Source organism: Diplodia seriata (genome assembly GCF_021436955.1).
Source record: "Diplodia seriata strain FDS-637 chromosome Unknown scaffold_5, whole genome shotgun sequence".
Taxonomy (NCBI): Eukaryota; Fungi; Ascomycota; class Dothideomycetes; order Botryosphaeriales; family Botryosphaeriaceae; genus Diplodia; species Diplodia seriata.
The window spans coordinates 1603993-1620961 of record NW_027117312.1 but is presented as its reverse complement, the minus strand read 5'-3'; the positions used below and the strand labels follow the sequence as shown (position 1 = coordinate 1620961).

General features: G+C 56.6%; 4 protein-coding genes across 4 annotated transcripts; 3 read left to right on the top strand and 1 right to left on the bottom strand.

The window, feature by feature from the left end:
• Positions 1-759: 759 nt before the first annotated feature.
• Positions 760-1873, top strand: SLS55_005479 (uncharacterized protein; the record flags this gene model as incomplete). Its single annotated transcript, XM_066776926.1, has 2 exons — positions 760-846; positions 1004-1873. 2 exons carry the CDS (start codon positions 760-762, stop codon positions 1871-1873), a joined length of 957 nt encoding a protein of 318 aa, XP_066632768.1.
• A 2811-nt stretch (positions 1874-4684) lies between these two features.
• SLS55_005478 (uncharacterized protein) lies at positions 4685-6004 on the top strand (the record flags this gene model as incomplete). The annotated part of the gene is made up of 3 exons (XM_066776925.1): positions 4685-4881; positions 4938-5573; positions 5653-6004. The coding sequence occupies 3 exons, from the start codon at positions 4685-4687 to the stop codon at positions 6002-6004; spliced, it is 1185 nt and encodes a 394-aa protein (XP_066632767.1).
• Positions 6005-8289: 2285 nt separating this feature from the next.
• Positions 8290-14490, bottom strand: SLS55_005477 (putative NRPS-like protein biosynthetic cluster; the record flags this gene model as incomplete). The annotated part of the gene is made up of 7 exons (XM_066776924.1): positions 8290-9412; positions 9471-10074; positions 10133-10342; positions 10392-11608; positions 11660-14278; positions 14329-14369; positions 14428-14490. The coding sequence occupies 7 exons, from the start codon at positions 14488-14490 to the stop codon at positions 8290-8292; spliced, it is 5877 nt and encodes a 1958-aa protein (XP_066632766.1).
• An 833-nt stretch (positions 14491-15323) lies between these two features.
• On the top strand, positions 15324-16489 carry TES1 (acyl-CoA thioesterase; the record flags this gene model as incomplete). The annotated part of the gene is made up of 3 exons (XM_066776923.1): positions 15324-15837; positions 15892-16397; positions 16448-16489. The coding sequence occupies 3 exons, from the start codon at positions 15324-15326 to the stop codon at positions 16487-16489; spliced, it is 1062 nt and encodes a 353-aa protein (XP_066632765.1).
• Between the last annotated feature and the right edge of the window lie 480 nt (positions 16490-16969).

Below are 16969 nucleotides of genomic sequence, written 5' to 3'. Positions count from 1 at the left end.
CTTGTGGTGGAAATGTCGATCGGGGTTGGGAATTCCTGTTGTTGCTGTTGTTGCAAAGAAGCAGTGTTGCGCTGTCGCCAGTGATGCGATCCGGAATTCGCTGGCAGGTCGCTTGCGCACTGCATTTTCTGCATCTCGCGCAGACTCGTCGCAGCTGTAGGCCAAGTTGCGCTCCCTCGGTTGCGCACTTTGTCGGCATTACCGCGCTAAGAGTCCAAGGCCATCTGCGAAATCATGGGACAGTGTCCGCTGCGGATGCGTAGCCGCAAGCACCGGGGCGGCAGACAAGCACAAGGCGCGCTGATCTCCAATACCTAAAAACTGTGCCAATGGCGCTGCAAGACATACCATGGAGCGTTCTTACGGGCAAGTAGCTGGCTGCATCCGTCCCTGACCAATGGTCGAGTACGGGATCTCCATTTTGCTTCTCGGCTCGTTCATCGCGGCGTGCAGACAGACTTCTTTAGCAATGATCTAGCGACGAATCATAGCATGTCCCTGAGTGCATGCTCCAAACGGGGCTAGAGTAGTTTGGCGCGTGCCGCCTGGCGCGTGTTCTGGAAATGCCATGCAGCGCCTACCGTCTCCTCGGCGCACCAAAACCTACCTGTCGCAGACCAAACTCACACACTGCCCGCCACCCAACCAGCAGAGATTCGACAACCCCCTCCAGGGATGCCACGACAGAGGCCACGACAGATGTCCGACGCTGCTGCCCGCGCAATGGCTCAACGCCTCCGGCACGCTTCGCTCACAAACATGGCCAATCCCGATGGTTGTCGTGACCATGATCGTGACGTACAGATCATGAAAGCCACCCTTAGAAACCTGCTTTTGCCTCCCAAGGTAAGCTCGTCTTCCATGTTCCTCGTGCAAGGCGCTTTGGACGCTCCGACCACGATTTCCTGCAGTCAGGAGTTCGACATCTATAACCGATCATTGCACATTACACGCCGTCAGCCCCGCACGCCACTCGTAGCTGACACCAGTCTCTTCGCCCCAGGTCGACCTCGCCGGCATTGCACAGGACCTCGAGACCGACATCGACTCCGCGCGCGACGAGGTGAACGGCATCTTGCGGCGCTTTACCGACGGCGATGAACGCATCCAGATCGGGAGGGCCGACTCCAGCCCCAGCTCCAGCGAAGAGAACTCCCACGCCAGCGCCCCGGTCGACACCGTCAAGAAAGAGCACCACGTCGACTCCCTGCTCATGCAGACGCTCGGCGAGAAGTGTGACGACGCCATCGACGACGCTCTTCCGGCCGCAGCCACGTCTCATGCGCACGTCTCCTCGCCTTCCGTAGTGCCGCCTCCTCCCGCCGACGGCAACAACTCGGAGCTTCCCCTTGCCGGTTCACCCGACCGTTCTACTGCTGCGCCTGCGCCTGCGCCTGCTCCTGCTCTTCCGGCTCTTGTTGTTCCATTCGAGCCGCCTTGTGACCCTTGTCTGGAGAGCCAACACCCGGAGGGCGAAGAGATTGAGGATGTGGACGACGAGTCTGACTGGTTTTATGAGGATGACGACGACCACTACCACGGCAATGACGGCGAAAAGCGCACCCATGTCAGCGACAACAGCGACGACGAGAAGCCTCCCGCGAAGAGGACGAAGAAGGATGACAAGCAGACCACCTCCGGCAGTCCCATGACGTCGTCCTCGAAGCTTCACGCTCGCTTACTCCTGGCTGCTGATGAGGCCATGGTTGCCAAGAAGGAAAAGGAGGCGGACGCGGCGGCGGCCGCCGCCGCCAAGGAGGCTGCCGCCCTCGACGATACCGAGCGGACCGTCAATACGGCTTTGGCTGACCGGTTGAACGCTGCCGATGAGCCTGCCGACAAGCCTGCTGAGGAGCCTTCTTCTGGCGTTTGAGGAGACGACAAGCGCCTGGCAGCTTGGGGACGGAAACAAAAGGAAGAAGGGGCTCCAGAGAAAACACCACTACTACCACAAAGGGAAGCGTGGCTGGAATACCATGCAATGGCAAGGTGGATTCTATAACAAACATGCTTTCCTACTACGTGCTTGCCTTCCACTTGTGTTTAGTGTATGTGCTTTTGTTTAGTGATGCGCCATACGGTTGACACGAAACCTTTCAAAATTCGGCTGCTCTGCGTCTGGCATGTACAGACAAGAGTATACACTCGCCTTCTCCGCATCCTGCCATGTTGAATAGACGTATACCGCTACCTAGGGCATGAAGCGCGAACCTGCTGAACGCCCCTGTTTGTCCTACGGCTCCGGACTCCTGCCGCGGCGTGCATGCTCCAAGTCCCCAACGCACAAAGCCATAATTGTACTGCTGCGCCGGTCATCCCATGGGCATCTGTTTGATCTTCCCACTCGAAATCGAAAGTTGCCGAATCTCAGAAGAAACTGATCCGCTGCCCAATGACCCGGCTCTCCACAACGAAGTATCCGCCCAGCGCGCCGTCGGTTACCCCAATGCCGCCTAGTTTAATCAGCCGTATATCTTGTTTGCGTAGTAGCAAAGGGACATGTAGACCTTCGCAGAGCAGCCAGAGAGCTTTCTAGTAGTCGCTGGAAAGCGCCGTCGGCAGCAAACTGATCATCCAGAGGTTGAGCTGCGCCTTCGGTCAGTGAGTAGTAATTCCCGCAAAATACGACGGGGCGCGACATTATCGATTGGACTATGCTACCGTCATAATCCTACAACTCGTCTTGGTCTTGGTCTTCATACCCTGCTGCCATGTGTTGTTTCCTCCTTCCACCATAGATTACCCAAGCGCAAATTGCCTGCTTCGCGGATGGCCTTTCTCTTCCATTGTCTTTCCGTTCACCGTTGAGCTCTGGTGTGTAGCAGCCGCCACCGTCGCCGTCAGAGCAGCCCGTTCGTGCCGCCTCCCTGATGGTTTGCTTGCCGGGGGAGGTCGCGAAAACCGACTCGTTGTAGCAGCCGAGAATGGTGAGCCTCTCAGTCTTCAAACCCTTCCTGATAGCGCGGAAGCAGCACTCAATGGTAGAATGTCGGGTAATGTGGATGGCAGGCTGCACTGGTCAGCTTTACGGGCTCTCTGGGCGGCGAAGCGGACGTTTCGGGAGCACCTCAGGAACATCGACGTGTTCCTTGGAAGGAACCGCCGACTCGTCAGTTATTAACGTAAAAGACATGCTTATGGAGCGAGAAATCATACCGGAATGATGGCTTCGGCAGAGAGCGCCTGGCTTGGCGTCATGGCGTCTCTGAAGGGGTTCTTGGAGTCGCAGTTCAGAGCCCGACCACGTCGGTGACAACAGAAATTGCCTACCCGCATCTGCCTTATAAGAAATAAATCTCTCGCCGGGTGGATAGTTGAATACAAGATCCGGACGTAAATATATGCACTTAAAACGTACATTTATGTCCGGATCTTGTATTCAACTGCCCACACCAATTTGATAATAATGGAGTGTTTTGTGATGTTCATTGCGGAAATTGTTGCGATATCTTCCATGACCTCCGCATCGAATGGGGGAATTAGAAGGATGAGACGACCAGCTCACAGAAGTAATAGTCAAAGCTGCATACCTTCGATGGATGCGAGGCAGAGGTGCCGCACAGGAGGCTGGAGAGAGGCTGTCGACGCTGGAGCACGACGGGAGTAGAATTGACGACCGGGAAAGCAGCGCGCAGGCGCGTCAGCCGTACACTGATGTCATGAAAGCCTGTCCCGGTAGAGCTATGTCGAGCGATGGTGCGGTCTCTGCAACTACCGAAGGCGCTGGCTTGGCTGGTGCTGACTTCGACCGAGCTGTGTCGGAATGTATTCGATGGAATCCTCGAAAGGTGGACGAGAGATGGCACGTTGGTAGGTAAAGCACCTCTCGATTGTGTCTATCTCGCATGACTCATCCGATTCACCGCAAACCCTGTGTCGCTGTCGCTGTCGCTATGGTACGTACCTTGAATGGGTTACGACTTTCTTTGTAGATGGCTCGCGCCCTCTTAATGAGCCAGCGAAGAGCGAGAGCAAGCCAGAAATCGACAGACTCTGTAAGAGTATAGAGGCAACTGGAAAGAACGAGGAGTGCCGAAGAGCGAACATTGAAGCTGCTCGGGGCGTTGTGGCAAGGTTCTCGAAGATGATGATGTCTCCGTCACTTAAACACTATAGGCGATTGAACGTGCTGGATGAGTTGAGAATATATTTGGGTGGTGAGAATCTGTCCCATAAAAGCAACCATGCGGTGGTTAAGAAGACGCTGCTATTTTGTGAAGAGAATTCAGTAGGATGATTGTGATGATTTGTCCAGGTCTGGCGGCGCTCGCAATCCAACGGAGACTTCCTCCCCGCAACGTAATACCACAAAAGATAGACATATATTAAGAAGGAGAGTTTAATAGGGGGTCGCCGAGTTTAGGTGGCATACGGCGTTGTCCAAGGAAGACAGCGCGCTCCCGCTTCGACGAGAACGCCCGTCACCTTTCGTCGCAGCATAGGTTAGTGCTAAGCTGCCATGACAGCAGCAGTGAAAGTGAAAACAGTTGTTCACGTAAAGAAGCCCTCCTTACGGCCGCGCTAGCCAGCGATCTGATTTTTGACGCAATTCAGCTTTTATCTACCCAGTCACCCACTACTGTACGCTATATTCCGCGCTCGCTCGTGACTTTATTCCGCCACCATCCGACGCGCGCATAGAACACTAGCCGGTCTGCTTCCGTACCCTACATTATAAGCAGATATGGTGCGCACTCGACGCGGCGGCAACCACCACTCGAAGGCGTTGGCCGATGGCCCTAACCTCAAGGAGATCTTGTTCGAATGGGCCTTGACGTTCTACTCGGACGACAAGCGCGATCGTAAGAGGCTTCAGCTCGGCTTCCGCAATGATATAGAGCGCTTCATTCAAGAGAATAACATCACGGAAGCTACTGCTTGGTAAGTATCGGACCGCGTCGTCTTTCTCGTCGTCGACTAATTCCTTCCGCTCGCAGGCAATCCTGGCGCGACACGGCTGCCAATATACTCCTTGCCCTTCTAGACGACGAGGATGCTAGGACCAAGGTGCAGAACACGAGCTTGCAGAGCTTCATCAACGACAAGACATTCAACCACCGAGTTTGTTGGATGTTCGCCGCTCACAAACTAGTCGCGGATGCCGACATGTTTGCTTTCGACAAGAACGACAACACGTACGCTTTCGATCATGACGCCGCCTACGAGGCCGTCAGCATGGCAAACAACGAATACAAGACGACGAGGAGGGCGGCGACGGCGACCTATCTCAAGACTTGCTACAAACAGGCGCTAGACCTGCTCTGGGACGCTTATCAGGACCTCGAGCGCAATTGTCCTCCCCACGGCCAGCCCCTGGTCCCGCGCTCGACCTACTATAAGAAGCTACTAAACCTGGAGCCCGTGGTCCTGCCCCAACAGGAAACGGTGGTCACGCTGTTCCCCTTCAAGGTCGACACCTTTGTCGCGTTCTGGAAGCACGCGCTCCGAACCGGAACGCCGTGGAACATGCTCCGTATGATCATGGATCCGGCAGTCAACCAGCACTTGCGTCGCTTCGTCAAGGGTGTCGGGCCCGTGCATTACGAGAGGGAGTTGGGTTGGCGCAATGGATGGTGAGAAGAGCCCCCTGTTCCCACATGTATGCCCTTTCGAAGGGTTTGTTTCAGTATGCTAACATGGCGCTCTTCGCAGGCTCAATTTGCGAGAAAAGTTCGCCAAGGATATGTATGAAGACGGCCTCGACCTTAACAGCCACTCGGACATGACATTCAGGGCGTTCCACAGGAGGATGTCATCGAAAATCTGGGGATGGAAGGGTTGGATGACTGTGTGGGCGTGGGCGGCCCACTGCCTGGTCACGGACGGCGCGGTGTACCTGACGCCGCAGGGTACGCCCCCGTTGCCGCAGGATCAAGCGGAGTTTAAGGCCGTGCGCGAGACTTGCCTCGAGCTGCTGCACTGCGTCTACCTGGATACCAGAGCCTACCCCAACGGCTACTGGGGCTCGATGCTCCTAGCTCACGTCTCCGTCCCGCCCGGCTAGGCGGCTGATCAAGTAGAGGGCGACGTCTCGTAGAACAGTCAGCAGGAGCATCGTGAAGGGGCCTTGTAAGCGAGACCTTCCATTTCCTCTCGTTCTTCTCCTGTTTGGAGTTGGCGTCTGCGCGCACAAAATAGTCTAGCATCAGTTCTATCCTTCAGGATCTTGTGCTCGTGGAATTTGGCAAAGCAATCAGAGACGTTCTCAGAGTCATTTGTTTCATTTGCGAGTCAGTAGCCGCATGTTCCAGCAAACGGGGTGTAAGTGAACGGGAACATACCTTCGTGCGTAAACATCCACGACGGATCGTATTTGCCCTCCAGAACCGCGTTCGAAAAGAAAAAGAATGGTACTATGCACGAGGCAAAAGTAATCAACAACAGCCACATGAACATGATCATCACCAGGAAGAAGAAAAGACTCACCTTCTGCGCCATCAACCGCCGCGGCCCTCAGCGTGATCGTCTTCTCCATCAGCATCCCGAGCGGGAACCGGGTTCGTTTCGAAGAAGAAGAAGAAGAAGAAGTCGCCAATCAGCGCGACATTGTTCCCTCACCCTGCCGGTCGCACATGCTTCCAGAAGCCGGGGTCCTGGTTCCATAGGTAGTTGAATCCGAGATCCGGACGTGGATGCGAATATTGCACGCCCGCATATGTGTCCGGATCCGCGTCGCCCTTGACGACGGCGGCGGGCGTGCGGACGTGTTGTCGCCGCTGTCGCGCGCTCCAGCCCCCGTCGCGCGCAATATCGCCCGGTGCCGCAAGCAAGCCTGTCGGGCGCTCCCGAAGCCGCCGCCGCTCGCCCCTGCTCGATCGCGCGCGCGTAGTCCAGCCCGCCGCCGCGCCCCGGCTCCAGCACCTCGAGGATGTGATCCGCGACGTCGTCCTTGTGCGCGAGTTATTCGTTCGCGACGTATAACGTCGACCGGGATCAATCCGAACCTCTTCTAATCCGCCAGCGCCAATCGCCGCCGGTTATTTGTCGACGATGTGTACGTTGCGCGCCGGCCGTACAGCTCAAGCGCCGGCCGCGCGGGCGCCGCGGGGGTGCGGGGTGTGCATAGTCCGTTGGGCCGATGTGGCTGTTTTTGGGAGTTAAGTCTGTTAGAAAGTGCCAAAGTGGCATTTTTTTGTTTCCTAATCGAGATGACGAAGAGGAGCAGGAAGAAGGGCTGGAAGAACATAAATGGAAGAGCAGAAGTTTTTACCTTGCGACTTCGACCATGGTGGTGGTGTTGAAACTGAAGTGGAAAATTTCCTGTTTGGGTAAAAAGGGCTGGCTAGTGAGCCCTTTCGCGGATGACTAATCGTCTTTGAGGCTCGTTTTGCTGCTGCTTCGGAGGCTTGTCCGTGTTCTTTGAAGACCAACAACACCTTGATAGACAGCGATGACTCGACTCTACATAACCTCCCATCGCACCACCACCACCGAAATGCCCGTTCGTCAGTCATAGTTGTCCGATGCTTGGGTCGCAACAGCAAGCGCTGCTCTCATCATCATGTCATTGCCTCCCGCTCCCACATGCCAGTCCCCACACCAATCACACACACTGCAAATCTCCTCCTAGGAATCAATGCTTCGAGAAAAGAAAAGAAAAAAGCGATGAAACCGCCATCGTATTAAATAAGCTATGACATTATGTTGCCACATCTCTAACCGCTTGCTTGCTTTTCTTATGGGAGAGACGATATTTACAAGCAACAGAAGCAGCAGCCGCCGCGCCTGCCAAGCAACGAAAAGAAAGAAGACCGAGAAAGGGCTTGCCGTGGGAAACCCGCAGAATTTCAAGAGAGAAAAAGGGATATGTACATACACACACACACACTCACACAAAAAACATTTGCTCTTTTGCTTCCGTAGAAAACGCACTTTGTCGCCGCCACCTGCCGGTTCCCCTCCCCCCTGCAAGAAAAGCAAAAAAATTAACAACAAAAAAAGCCGTCGCTTCATATCCGAACACGCAAGTACATAGTCTTCCATGGTGTTCGCGAGCAAACGACACAAGCAAAGCGACCTAAAAACCCAAAACAGACGTTTCCCACCCAACTTTGCTAGCAACAGCAACAACAGCTAGCCCTCTGTTCGTTCGTTCGTTCTCTTATTCCTGTACATTTTTTCCTCCCGTCTTTTCTCACGATAACTCCGTCAGAAAAGCGACACACACACACGCACGCACACATATTCAGCCAGCCAGCTAGCCGCCAGGGGATGATTCTTTCTCCTCCTGGCCCTCCATAAGTACCATTCCGAGCCAGCAGGTTTAAGTCAGTGTCCCCGCATTTCCCCTTATTGGTTGTTCAAGTTCATGTGCATCAGCGCCTCCTGCGGCCAGTCCTCGCTCTCGACGCTGCTCCTGTTGGCCACTCGCAACCCGCCACCGCCGCCGATCCTTCCGCTGTCCGTCTCAATGTCGGCCGGCAGGCTCAGGAACGGCTTGCTCGCGTAGCTCGGCTGCGGCGCGTCGTCGTCCTGGTCGTTCATCATCCCTCTTTCTTCGCCTTGCTGTTGCATCATGCCGCCGTCGCCGCCATAGCCCTGTTGTTCTTGTTCTCTTTGCTGCTGTTGTTGCTGCAGCTGCTGGTGATGCATCATCATCATGTGCTGCTGCTGTTGTTGCCAGGCGGCGTCGTATTGCTGCTCTTGCCCTTGTCCTTGCCACTGCTGGCCTTGGTACATGGGGTCGCCTGGCACGCCGCCCATCATGCTCGGTCGCCGGCTCTGCTGGATCGAGTTGTAGCCGCTGTTCGTGTAGCTGCCGTTCTCCCACACGCTGGCCATGTCGACGGGCGAGTAGTCGACCATGCCGCTGCCGGGGCCCACCGTCGCCGGGGGCTGCAGGTGCGGGTATGCCTGTCGGTGGTGTGCCTCCATCGTCGGCGTGCGCGCGTCGTCTCCCTCGCCTGGCGTGGGCACCTCTTGGATGCCTGGTTGGAGCTCGAAGCCAGCTTGCTGCTGCTGCTGTTGGTAGGCTTGCATGGGAGAAGCCATACCCGGGTCGGGCAGGGCCGAGGCGGATGTGACCTTGCGGAGACTGCTGGGGCGCTTGATACTGCTGCCGTTGCCGCTGTTCTGCGATTGCTGGTGCATCAAGCTCATGTGGCGCGCCGCGGCCGTATTCTCCTCGGCGACCTCGGTCAGTTGGCTGTCCGCGCCGTCGGGGTCGCGGATGCTGAACTGGGCGATGGTGCGCATTTTGCGTGTGACCCATGTCGCCAGGATTTTACCGCGCTGCTTTTCGCCCAGTCTGGAGCGTGGGAAGTCTCCCTTGGAAACGAACGCAACTATGTCTGTGACGATGTGGTGCTCGTTCAGCACGGCGTTGACGATGACAGGCACCATTGATGCCAGGAAGTTCTTGCGGAAGATCTCCACGAGGATGACGATCATTCCACCTGCTTGGAACACGGCACTATTTGTCTGTTAGCTCTGGTTTTATTCTGATGATGCCACACGGTTTGATCACTTACCAGCCTCCTGGGACAATGTTGCGGTGGCACCGCTCCACCGAGTATTCGATGTCCATTGGGAAATGGCTCAATCCGTTAACCTCGAAGGTCTCGCCAATGCTACCCAGCACAAACAGACACTGCATGTCCACCATAGTCCCTCCAGGACCAATAGGCCTTGCCACATTGTGTAAGAAACCGAGGTCTCCAGTGCGCATGTACCGGACATTCGGGTCGCCATCAACGGTTCGGCCGTTGAACCTCTCCAGGTCGAAGATATCCTTCGAGCCGTAGAAGCTGTGAGCGTTTGCTTCTGACTGCACCCAAATTTCACCGTACTCTCCATTCAAGCAGAGACGGTTGGTTTCCGGGTTGACAATGGAAATCTGTGTGCTGACGGGTACCATGCCTGAGTCTTGGAGTAGCAGACTGAAAGGCTCGGTATCGGGATCAACAGGGACAACAAGACCCCGGCGGAGAGCGTTCATATCGAGCCACAGCTCGATGGGCTCAATGCACATGTATGATCGAGAGGCAACCATGGGGTTCAGCACGTGCGAGTAGATCGTGTTGATCGCCGTCCTTTCAAGGCCCGCAGCTGCGAAGTGCAATCGCACCTTCTGGTCTATCGGCAAGGTTAGCAAACAAGCGCGCTTTGATAGCTAGCTACAACGAAGACTTACAAACATCCACACGTGGTCTTCCATCGGTCGAGATCATGAGGTTCTTGAGCTCGTGCAGAGCAGCGCTCTTGCCAGCATGGTGACCCATGGCGAAATCCAACATTTGACTCGTCGCGTATGTATCCTTGATCTTATAACGCGACAAAGTCTGGAAGAGAATGTTGGGATTTTGCGCAAAGTCCACTGGCGAGACCAGATATGTCGGAGCCGCTACGGAAATCGTTAGCAGTGCTAGTGGAGGTGAGGGCTAGGAACTTACCCAAGAAGATGCCCATCAGGCAAGTGTGAATGAAACCCAGACCAATCGTACTTCTTACGCAGCCAAGAACTGGCCGCGTGCTCGTCATTTGGCAAGTCTCCTTTTGAACTTTGCAAAGTGCCATCAGAGTATCGTGGCCTAGCTGCACGGCAACCCGCCTTTGGTCGGGTGTCCAGTATGTCCAGATCAAAACGGGATAGCCAGTCTGAACCCATGCAGGCCGGATAGTCAAGTTGAGTTCTCGGCAGCCCTGCGACTGTTTCGACGGCTTCGAAGTGTTGTAGGTATGAGGCATGCTGACCTTCAAAGCAGTGGCCGTCTGTTTGAGGTGCTGCGAAACGGCCTTCTGCTTCAGGACATGGTCGACTTCGTTGTTGACACAGATTGCCTTGATCCTGTAATCTGCAACCATGTGCAGCAAAGCGGGCGCATCCTCGCCGAGACGGTTCTGGTCCAAAATCGGCATGGGAATGGCCACCAGGCCAAGTACGAAACAGGCATGAATGGCATACACAAAGTCCTCCGAATGCGTGTACATCAAGACCAGGTGATCGCCAGGGATAACCTTGACCTTGTTTTTCAGGTAGATGGCGACAGCCGCGACCTTCAAATCGAACTTGCGCCAGTTGATCCCCTTGCCCTCTTTTCCTCTACCGTCTATTGTGCAATAAGCCAACTCTTCTGCTTGTCTTGATACACGCCATTGCATAAGATCGTGAATGTTGCTGAACTGGTTGAGCGGCGTCGATGTACGATCGTCAATGACGACTTCGCGGTAGTCGACTCCCGAGTATTGCTTGTCTTGCATCATGAGCATGTCCTGACGCGCTGCGGTCGAAAGCGCAGACCAGATCCCGCCGGCAGGATCATCTCCGACAGGGAGATTCTGGACAGATCGCTCAACACCGAACTTGACGTGGACACAGGGAAGCTCTCCACTATCGAAAGCTTTGCGGCAAAGCATGTTGCCAATTTCTCTTCGTCCGTTCTTGACCACCCTCGGCAACGTGTTGGGAGCGGTCGTCATGACGCAATACACACGGAGGTGATGCTCTTGATAAAGGACGTCCATGACACGCTCGGAAAGCGAATCCAAGAAGGCAATATCCAATTGGCGCGGTGGGCCACCTGTTGTAGTGGGAGCTGTTGATGCAGACTGGGTCTCCACCAAAACGATAGGAAGATATTCGCTGTTGACATGAGAGTCGAAAGCAGAGCTAGGACAGGTTAGAGCCACGCGCACTTCAGTGGTATCCAGGGTGACTTACCAGTCGTATATCTTCGGCACGGTCTTCATGATGCTTACAACAAGGTGCTGCACGAAGAAATAGCGATGCTCCGCTTCTGACACGCCATGTTCGACCCACTCAACTCGCTGCCGTATCCTGTCCTCGTACAGACCCAGGACGAAGATCTTGCCTTCTATGATACAGCCTAGCAGACCCGTGCGGAGGAACTCAGGCTCAACGAGAACGGGGGTGGGATTCCCTTCCATGAACCGGTAGGGGCGCGCGTGGAAAATACTTTCTGTATGCTTTGGCAGTGCCCAGAAGCCACCTGACAAAGAGGGTGAATCTACCCAGATTTCGCCAATCTGGTAGGGAGAGCACAGGAGATTTGTCTCGGGATCAACAAGGGCCATTGTTGCGTCGGGAATGGGGTATCCGAATGCCCCAACTCGGATCGTACCGGGTTCGTTGGATCTTCTCTTCACCTCTTCGCCCATAGCAAGAACGATGACCTCATTGGTCTTAAGGGCTTCCTTGTCGAGAAGAGCCTCACTCAGCTCAGTGCGACTCTTCTGCTTATGGGACTTCTTTGCCGTTGCACCGCCACCGCCAATCAAGCTACTATAGCCGTTGGAAGTTGATGCCTCGGCTGGCTTGTCCTTTCCGTCCTCGGCATCCTCCGGTTCCGGGTCCATGCTCAAGGGGCAACCCATTCTTTCCTCGCCACCAAGCCAATCCCTAATCGAGATGATCATGCCACCGTGTTCCGGCAAGCAAAGCATGGGCGCAACGAGCTCGCGCGCTCTTGGATTCCGCATGGGGCGCAGCCATCTGTCTGCCAAGACTTCGTGGAATTCGCAATCGATGGTCAAGGTGTCGATAAGACATATCTTGACTGAGGAAAAGTTGGGCTCAGTGTTCTTTTTGAAATTCCTGGTCGCCATGGGGTCCTGTTGGTAATTATAGGCCGCCCGCTTCAGACCGGGGTAGTCTGCGACCATAATGGTAGTCCGGTACTTGGAAATGAGGTGTGCATACAACCCGGGAGTCTCGACAGTCTTCGGCTCCATCCAAACGGTTGTGTGCCCTCCGTACACGGCATGGAGGACGCCCAAAATCATGCCGGGCCCGGAACGTGGATCCAGGTAGCTCAAAAACACTTCTCCGCCGGTGCTCCGGGTCTGCTGGTTCGGAACAATGAAGTTGCCGTTCCTGTCTCGAAGATTAGGGTTGAATGTGTCCGCCTTCTCCTTCTGCTCGCTGTTGTTAATGGAGGCAACTATAGCGCTGATGCACGCCATCTGGTGCATGATGGTGCGGTGGCTGAGGACAACGCCACGCAGATCTCCGGTAGGAGCACGCGAAAACTCGATGTAAGCCAGATCTGGGACCTGCAGTGGAGGGACTTCGTCCTTCTTTTTCGGATGATAACTGCCAAATTCATTCGTCTTCCACCACTCAACACCTGTAGGCCACTTCTGGCGCGAGTTGCTGATGTCTCTCTGGAAAGCCTTCAGATTGTTGTCCGTGGTCAGGGCCAGATGTGCCTGGGTAGTAGTGAGGAGCAGACTGAGTCTGTTGTAGTCGTCGACACTGTTCATTGGAACGGCTACGACGCCAGCAATGAAGCAGCCCAAAAGAGCAGTGGCGAAGTCAATGATCTCGCTGTCCCGGTAGACCAGAGCAACGCGATCTCCTCTGTACAGGTTGCTTTTGTCGCGAATGACTTGTGCGACCTTCTCTGCCTTGCTGCACAGCTTTTCCCACGTAATAGACGCAGTTTCTTTGCCCTTGGAATCAAGGACCCAGAAAGCGGCCTGCCTTGCATTTGTGCGTCCGCGATGTCGGAGCACAGCTCCAATGTTATCGAATTTGGACATTGGCACGTTTCCGTTATGCGGATCGTACACGGCGAAGGGCACCTCGCGCGGCTCCAGCGGCAATTGGCACTCGACCACGCTCGGGGGAGGAAGTTCATGTTCGCCCAGCATTGGCGGAGGAATGACAGCGGTTGGAGAAAAGGCATCCCCAGACGAATAGCGATTCGGCCCGCCATAGCTGTCCCTAGACGGATCCTGCATCTGCGCCCCGGCAAAGTCGGAGAAATAACCTTGCTGAGAATCAAGCATAGTACTCAGGCGACTGGTGCCGCCGGGCGACTGGTCGTTATATGTGGGGTGGGTGGCAGGGTTGAAGGCGAAATCAGAGTTCATGAGGGTGCTGGATCGCGAGGGATTGCCGTACATTTCCGGCGTCTGCGGCCTCGGAATGAAGGCGTCGCCGCCGTACGAGGACTGGCGTTGCACCATCGAGTTGCGCACGCCCAGCTCTCTTTCTTGGAACCTGCCAACCGGCGTCGGCGGCGGCATCTGGCCCGCATCTCCTCCGCCAGGAAAGTATGCGCCGTTCGGGTTGTAGGGCGACTGGGCGCGGGCGGCGCTGTCGGGCGGCGGCAGGCTGATGCTGGGCGGATGGTAGGCGGCAAAGGAGCCGGCTCGATTGTCGGCAAAGGAACTCGCGCGATTCTCATTGTACATGGAGAAGGTGCGGCTCTGGTCGACGCTGGGCGCGCCCGATTGGATGGAGAATGTGCGGGCAGCATTGCCGTTGCCGTCGCCGAGATACTGCGACAGCAAGAGCGTGCGACGCTTGTCGTAGCTGGGCAGGCGATCAGCAGCCGTCAGCGTTGCGCAGGGCGGTGTACATACCCCTTCTTCGTAATGTCTCCCTCCTGCTCGCCGGCACCACGCTGCAGTCAGCCTTCCATTCCAGTGGCGTTATCGGGCATGCGCAAGGCGGGGACGCACCTCTAGCTCGTGGTCGAGCTCCGCCAGCTGCGCCTGCAGCTCGGGATTCTGGTTCTCGGCCATGGTGGCATGCGTCGCTCAGGTCGGGCGTGGTGCGAGCGGAGGGCGCGTGGCGAGGGTCATGGACGGGCGGCGCAGGGAGAGGGGCAGGCGCGTCAATCCGATCGGGCGCTTTTTCGACGTCGCATCCACGTTCAACCGCCAGAGGGCGCCGGCGGGGACGGAGAGGGGAGGTTGGAGGCGGCGGCGACACGAGACCCTGAGGCGGATGCGAATGACGTCCGCGTGGGCGATGGTTAGTGCGAAGTCTGAGCACCGCGCAGCACTGAGATCTGAGGGAGCGGCAGCACCAGCAGCTATCGCGCGCAGCTGTGGAGACCACGGTACCTCACTAGAACATCAGGGGCGTTCTAGAAATAGAGCAGAGCTGGCCCTCGAGCGCGGCCCAGCATCCCAGCCCGTCGCCGTGGCCGTCGCGTCCTCGACCAGCCAGCGTCCAGCGTCCAGCAGCCGCCTGCCTTGGGCCTCCGGCATCCGCGCGGCCGCAGCTCAGGGCAAGCGCGCTTTCCATTAGGAGCGTCTCACGTGATGGCTTAGCTGCGTGCCTGCGCCGTCAGAGCTCGCCCGGGAGCCGACCGGGCGGCAGTGGCAGTTGGGGCAAGCCCGAGCGGCAAGCGGCAAGCGGCCTGTGCGCCGGCCACACCGTGACACCTGCCCGCTGCACAACCTCGGCACGGCTACGGGCTGCTGGTGCGAATCACCGCCATCTTCTTGGCGCGCCGTCAGCCCAAGCCCAGGGCGACGCTCGTCGTGGCAGCCAGCACCATGTGAAAGGCGCTGCCCTCATAACCAACCTCGCCCTCTCGCCGTGCTCCGTGCAGTGACGTTCTGTAACCATGTCGACCCTCATCAAGCCGCCGCCGATCGACTCGTCCAAGTCTGCCATCGAGCAGATGCTCGACCTGACGCAGCTCACGCCCATAGACCCTGACCTGTTCACCAACACGCAGCCGCTATGGCATCCTCCCGGCGCCCGTGGCATCTTCGGCGGCGCCATCATCGCCCAGTGCCTTGCCGCTGCCCAGCGCACCATCCCTGTCGACTTTAGCATCCACTCGATGCACTGCTACTTCGTCCTGGCCGGCGACTCGGAGATACCTGTCGTGTACCACGTTGAGCACGTACGAGAGGGGAGGTCGTTTGCAACTCGCACTGTGCAGGCCCGTCAGCGCGGCAAGGTCATATTCACGACAACCCTGTCATTCGTCAAGGTGGACAGCGCGGGCAAGGAGAAGGTGGAGCATGCCTTTTCCATGCCAGACGTGGCTGGGCCGAGCGAAGAAGAGTCGCGCCGCCATGCCCAAGACGACGATCAGCCCTTCGAGAGCCAGCGGATTGACATAGGGAACAGTGCGCACTCGAAGGTATCTCCAGCTCCAGACCCCTAAACTAATTCGCCGACAGATGAATCGCCGTACCCGCACACGAAGAAGTGCAGGCAGTGGATCAGGGCGCGAGGAACCATCTCACCCGCGGGCGGCCACCAGGCACATCTTTCGGCCGTCGCATACATGTCCGACAGCTTTCTCATTGGTACCGTAGCTCGCGTACACGGCTTGTGGACGTTCAAGCCGCGGCGGGGCGGACGGCCGACCATCGATGAGGAAACACTCAGGAAGCTGCTACACGAGGACGAAGAGAAGGTGAAGCGGATTCCTGGCATGACGGACCATGTAATCAAGGGGCTGCGCGCGGGCAAAAGCCTAGCACAGGCCGAGCAAGATAGACCGGAAATCGGGATGATGGTCAGCCTGGACCACTCGATATACTTCCACAGTCCGCGGGATTTCAGAGCGGATGAATGGATGTTCACCGAGATGGAGAGCCCGTGGTCGGGCGATGGAAGAGGGCTGGCCATCTCCAAAATCTGGAGTAGAGACGGCAAACTCATTGCGACTTGCGTGCAAGAAGTGAGTCACTTGGCCGCGATAGCAAAGGTCCCTGCACTAACGCTTTGTAGGGTGTTGTCCGCCTGAAGCAACCGACGGAAAGCAAGCTGTAGACTTGGCGCGCAAGCTTGGATTTCGGCGCTACTTGAAGCGCCGTCACTGCTTTCTGGATCAGCATGTTTGGTGTCGGTGGTTAAACCGAGGGGCTGTCCCCCTTCTTAAGCCGATGGTTTGCTTTGGAGACGCTTTGTTGCGGAAAGATGTGGAGGCAGACAGAGCTTGGAGTTACGCAATGGTGCCCTGTCTGACTCTAACTTCGTCATAGAGTTTTATTGCACAGATAGACTTAATTTCAACCTCGCGAGTGCGTCAATGATGCAGATGGCAACGGACGATGTGATGGTGAGCTTGCAGGATGCCCAATTGACGCGCATGGGTTGCGTAGCGCCGAAATAAGGGCATTGCTGGACTTTTTCATTGGGCGGTCCTAAAATCGGCGACGTTGGTTTGGCCAGGACCCGGTGTCGGCGCGGGGGAATTGCGGGGCTGCAAATGCGGCAGGCGTGCAGAGCGGCATTGGCGGTTTCCTGGGC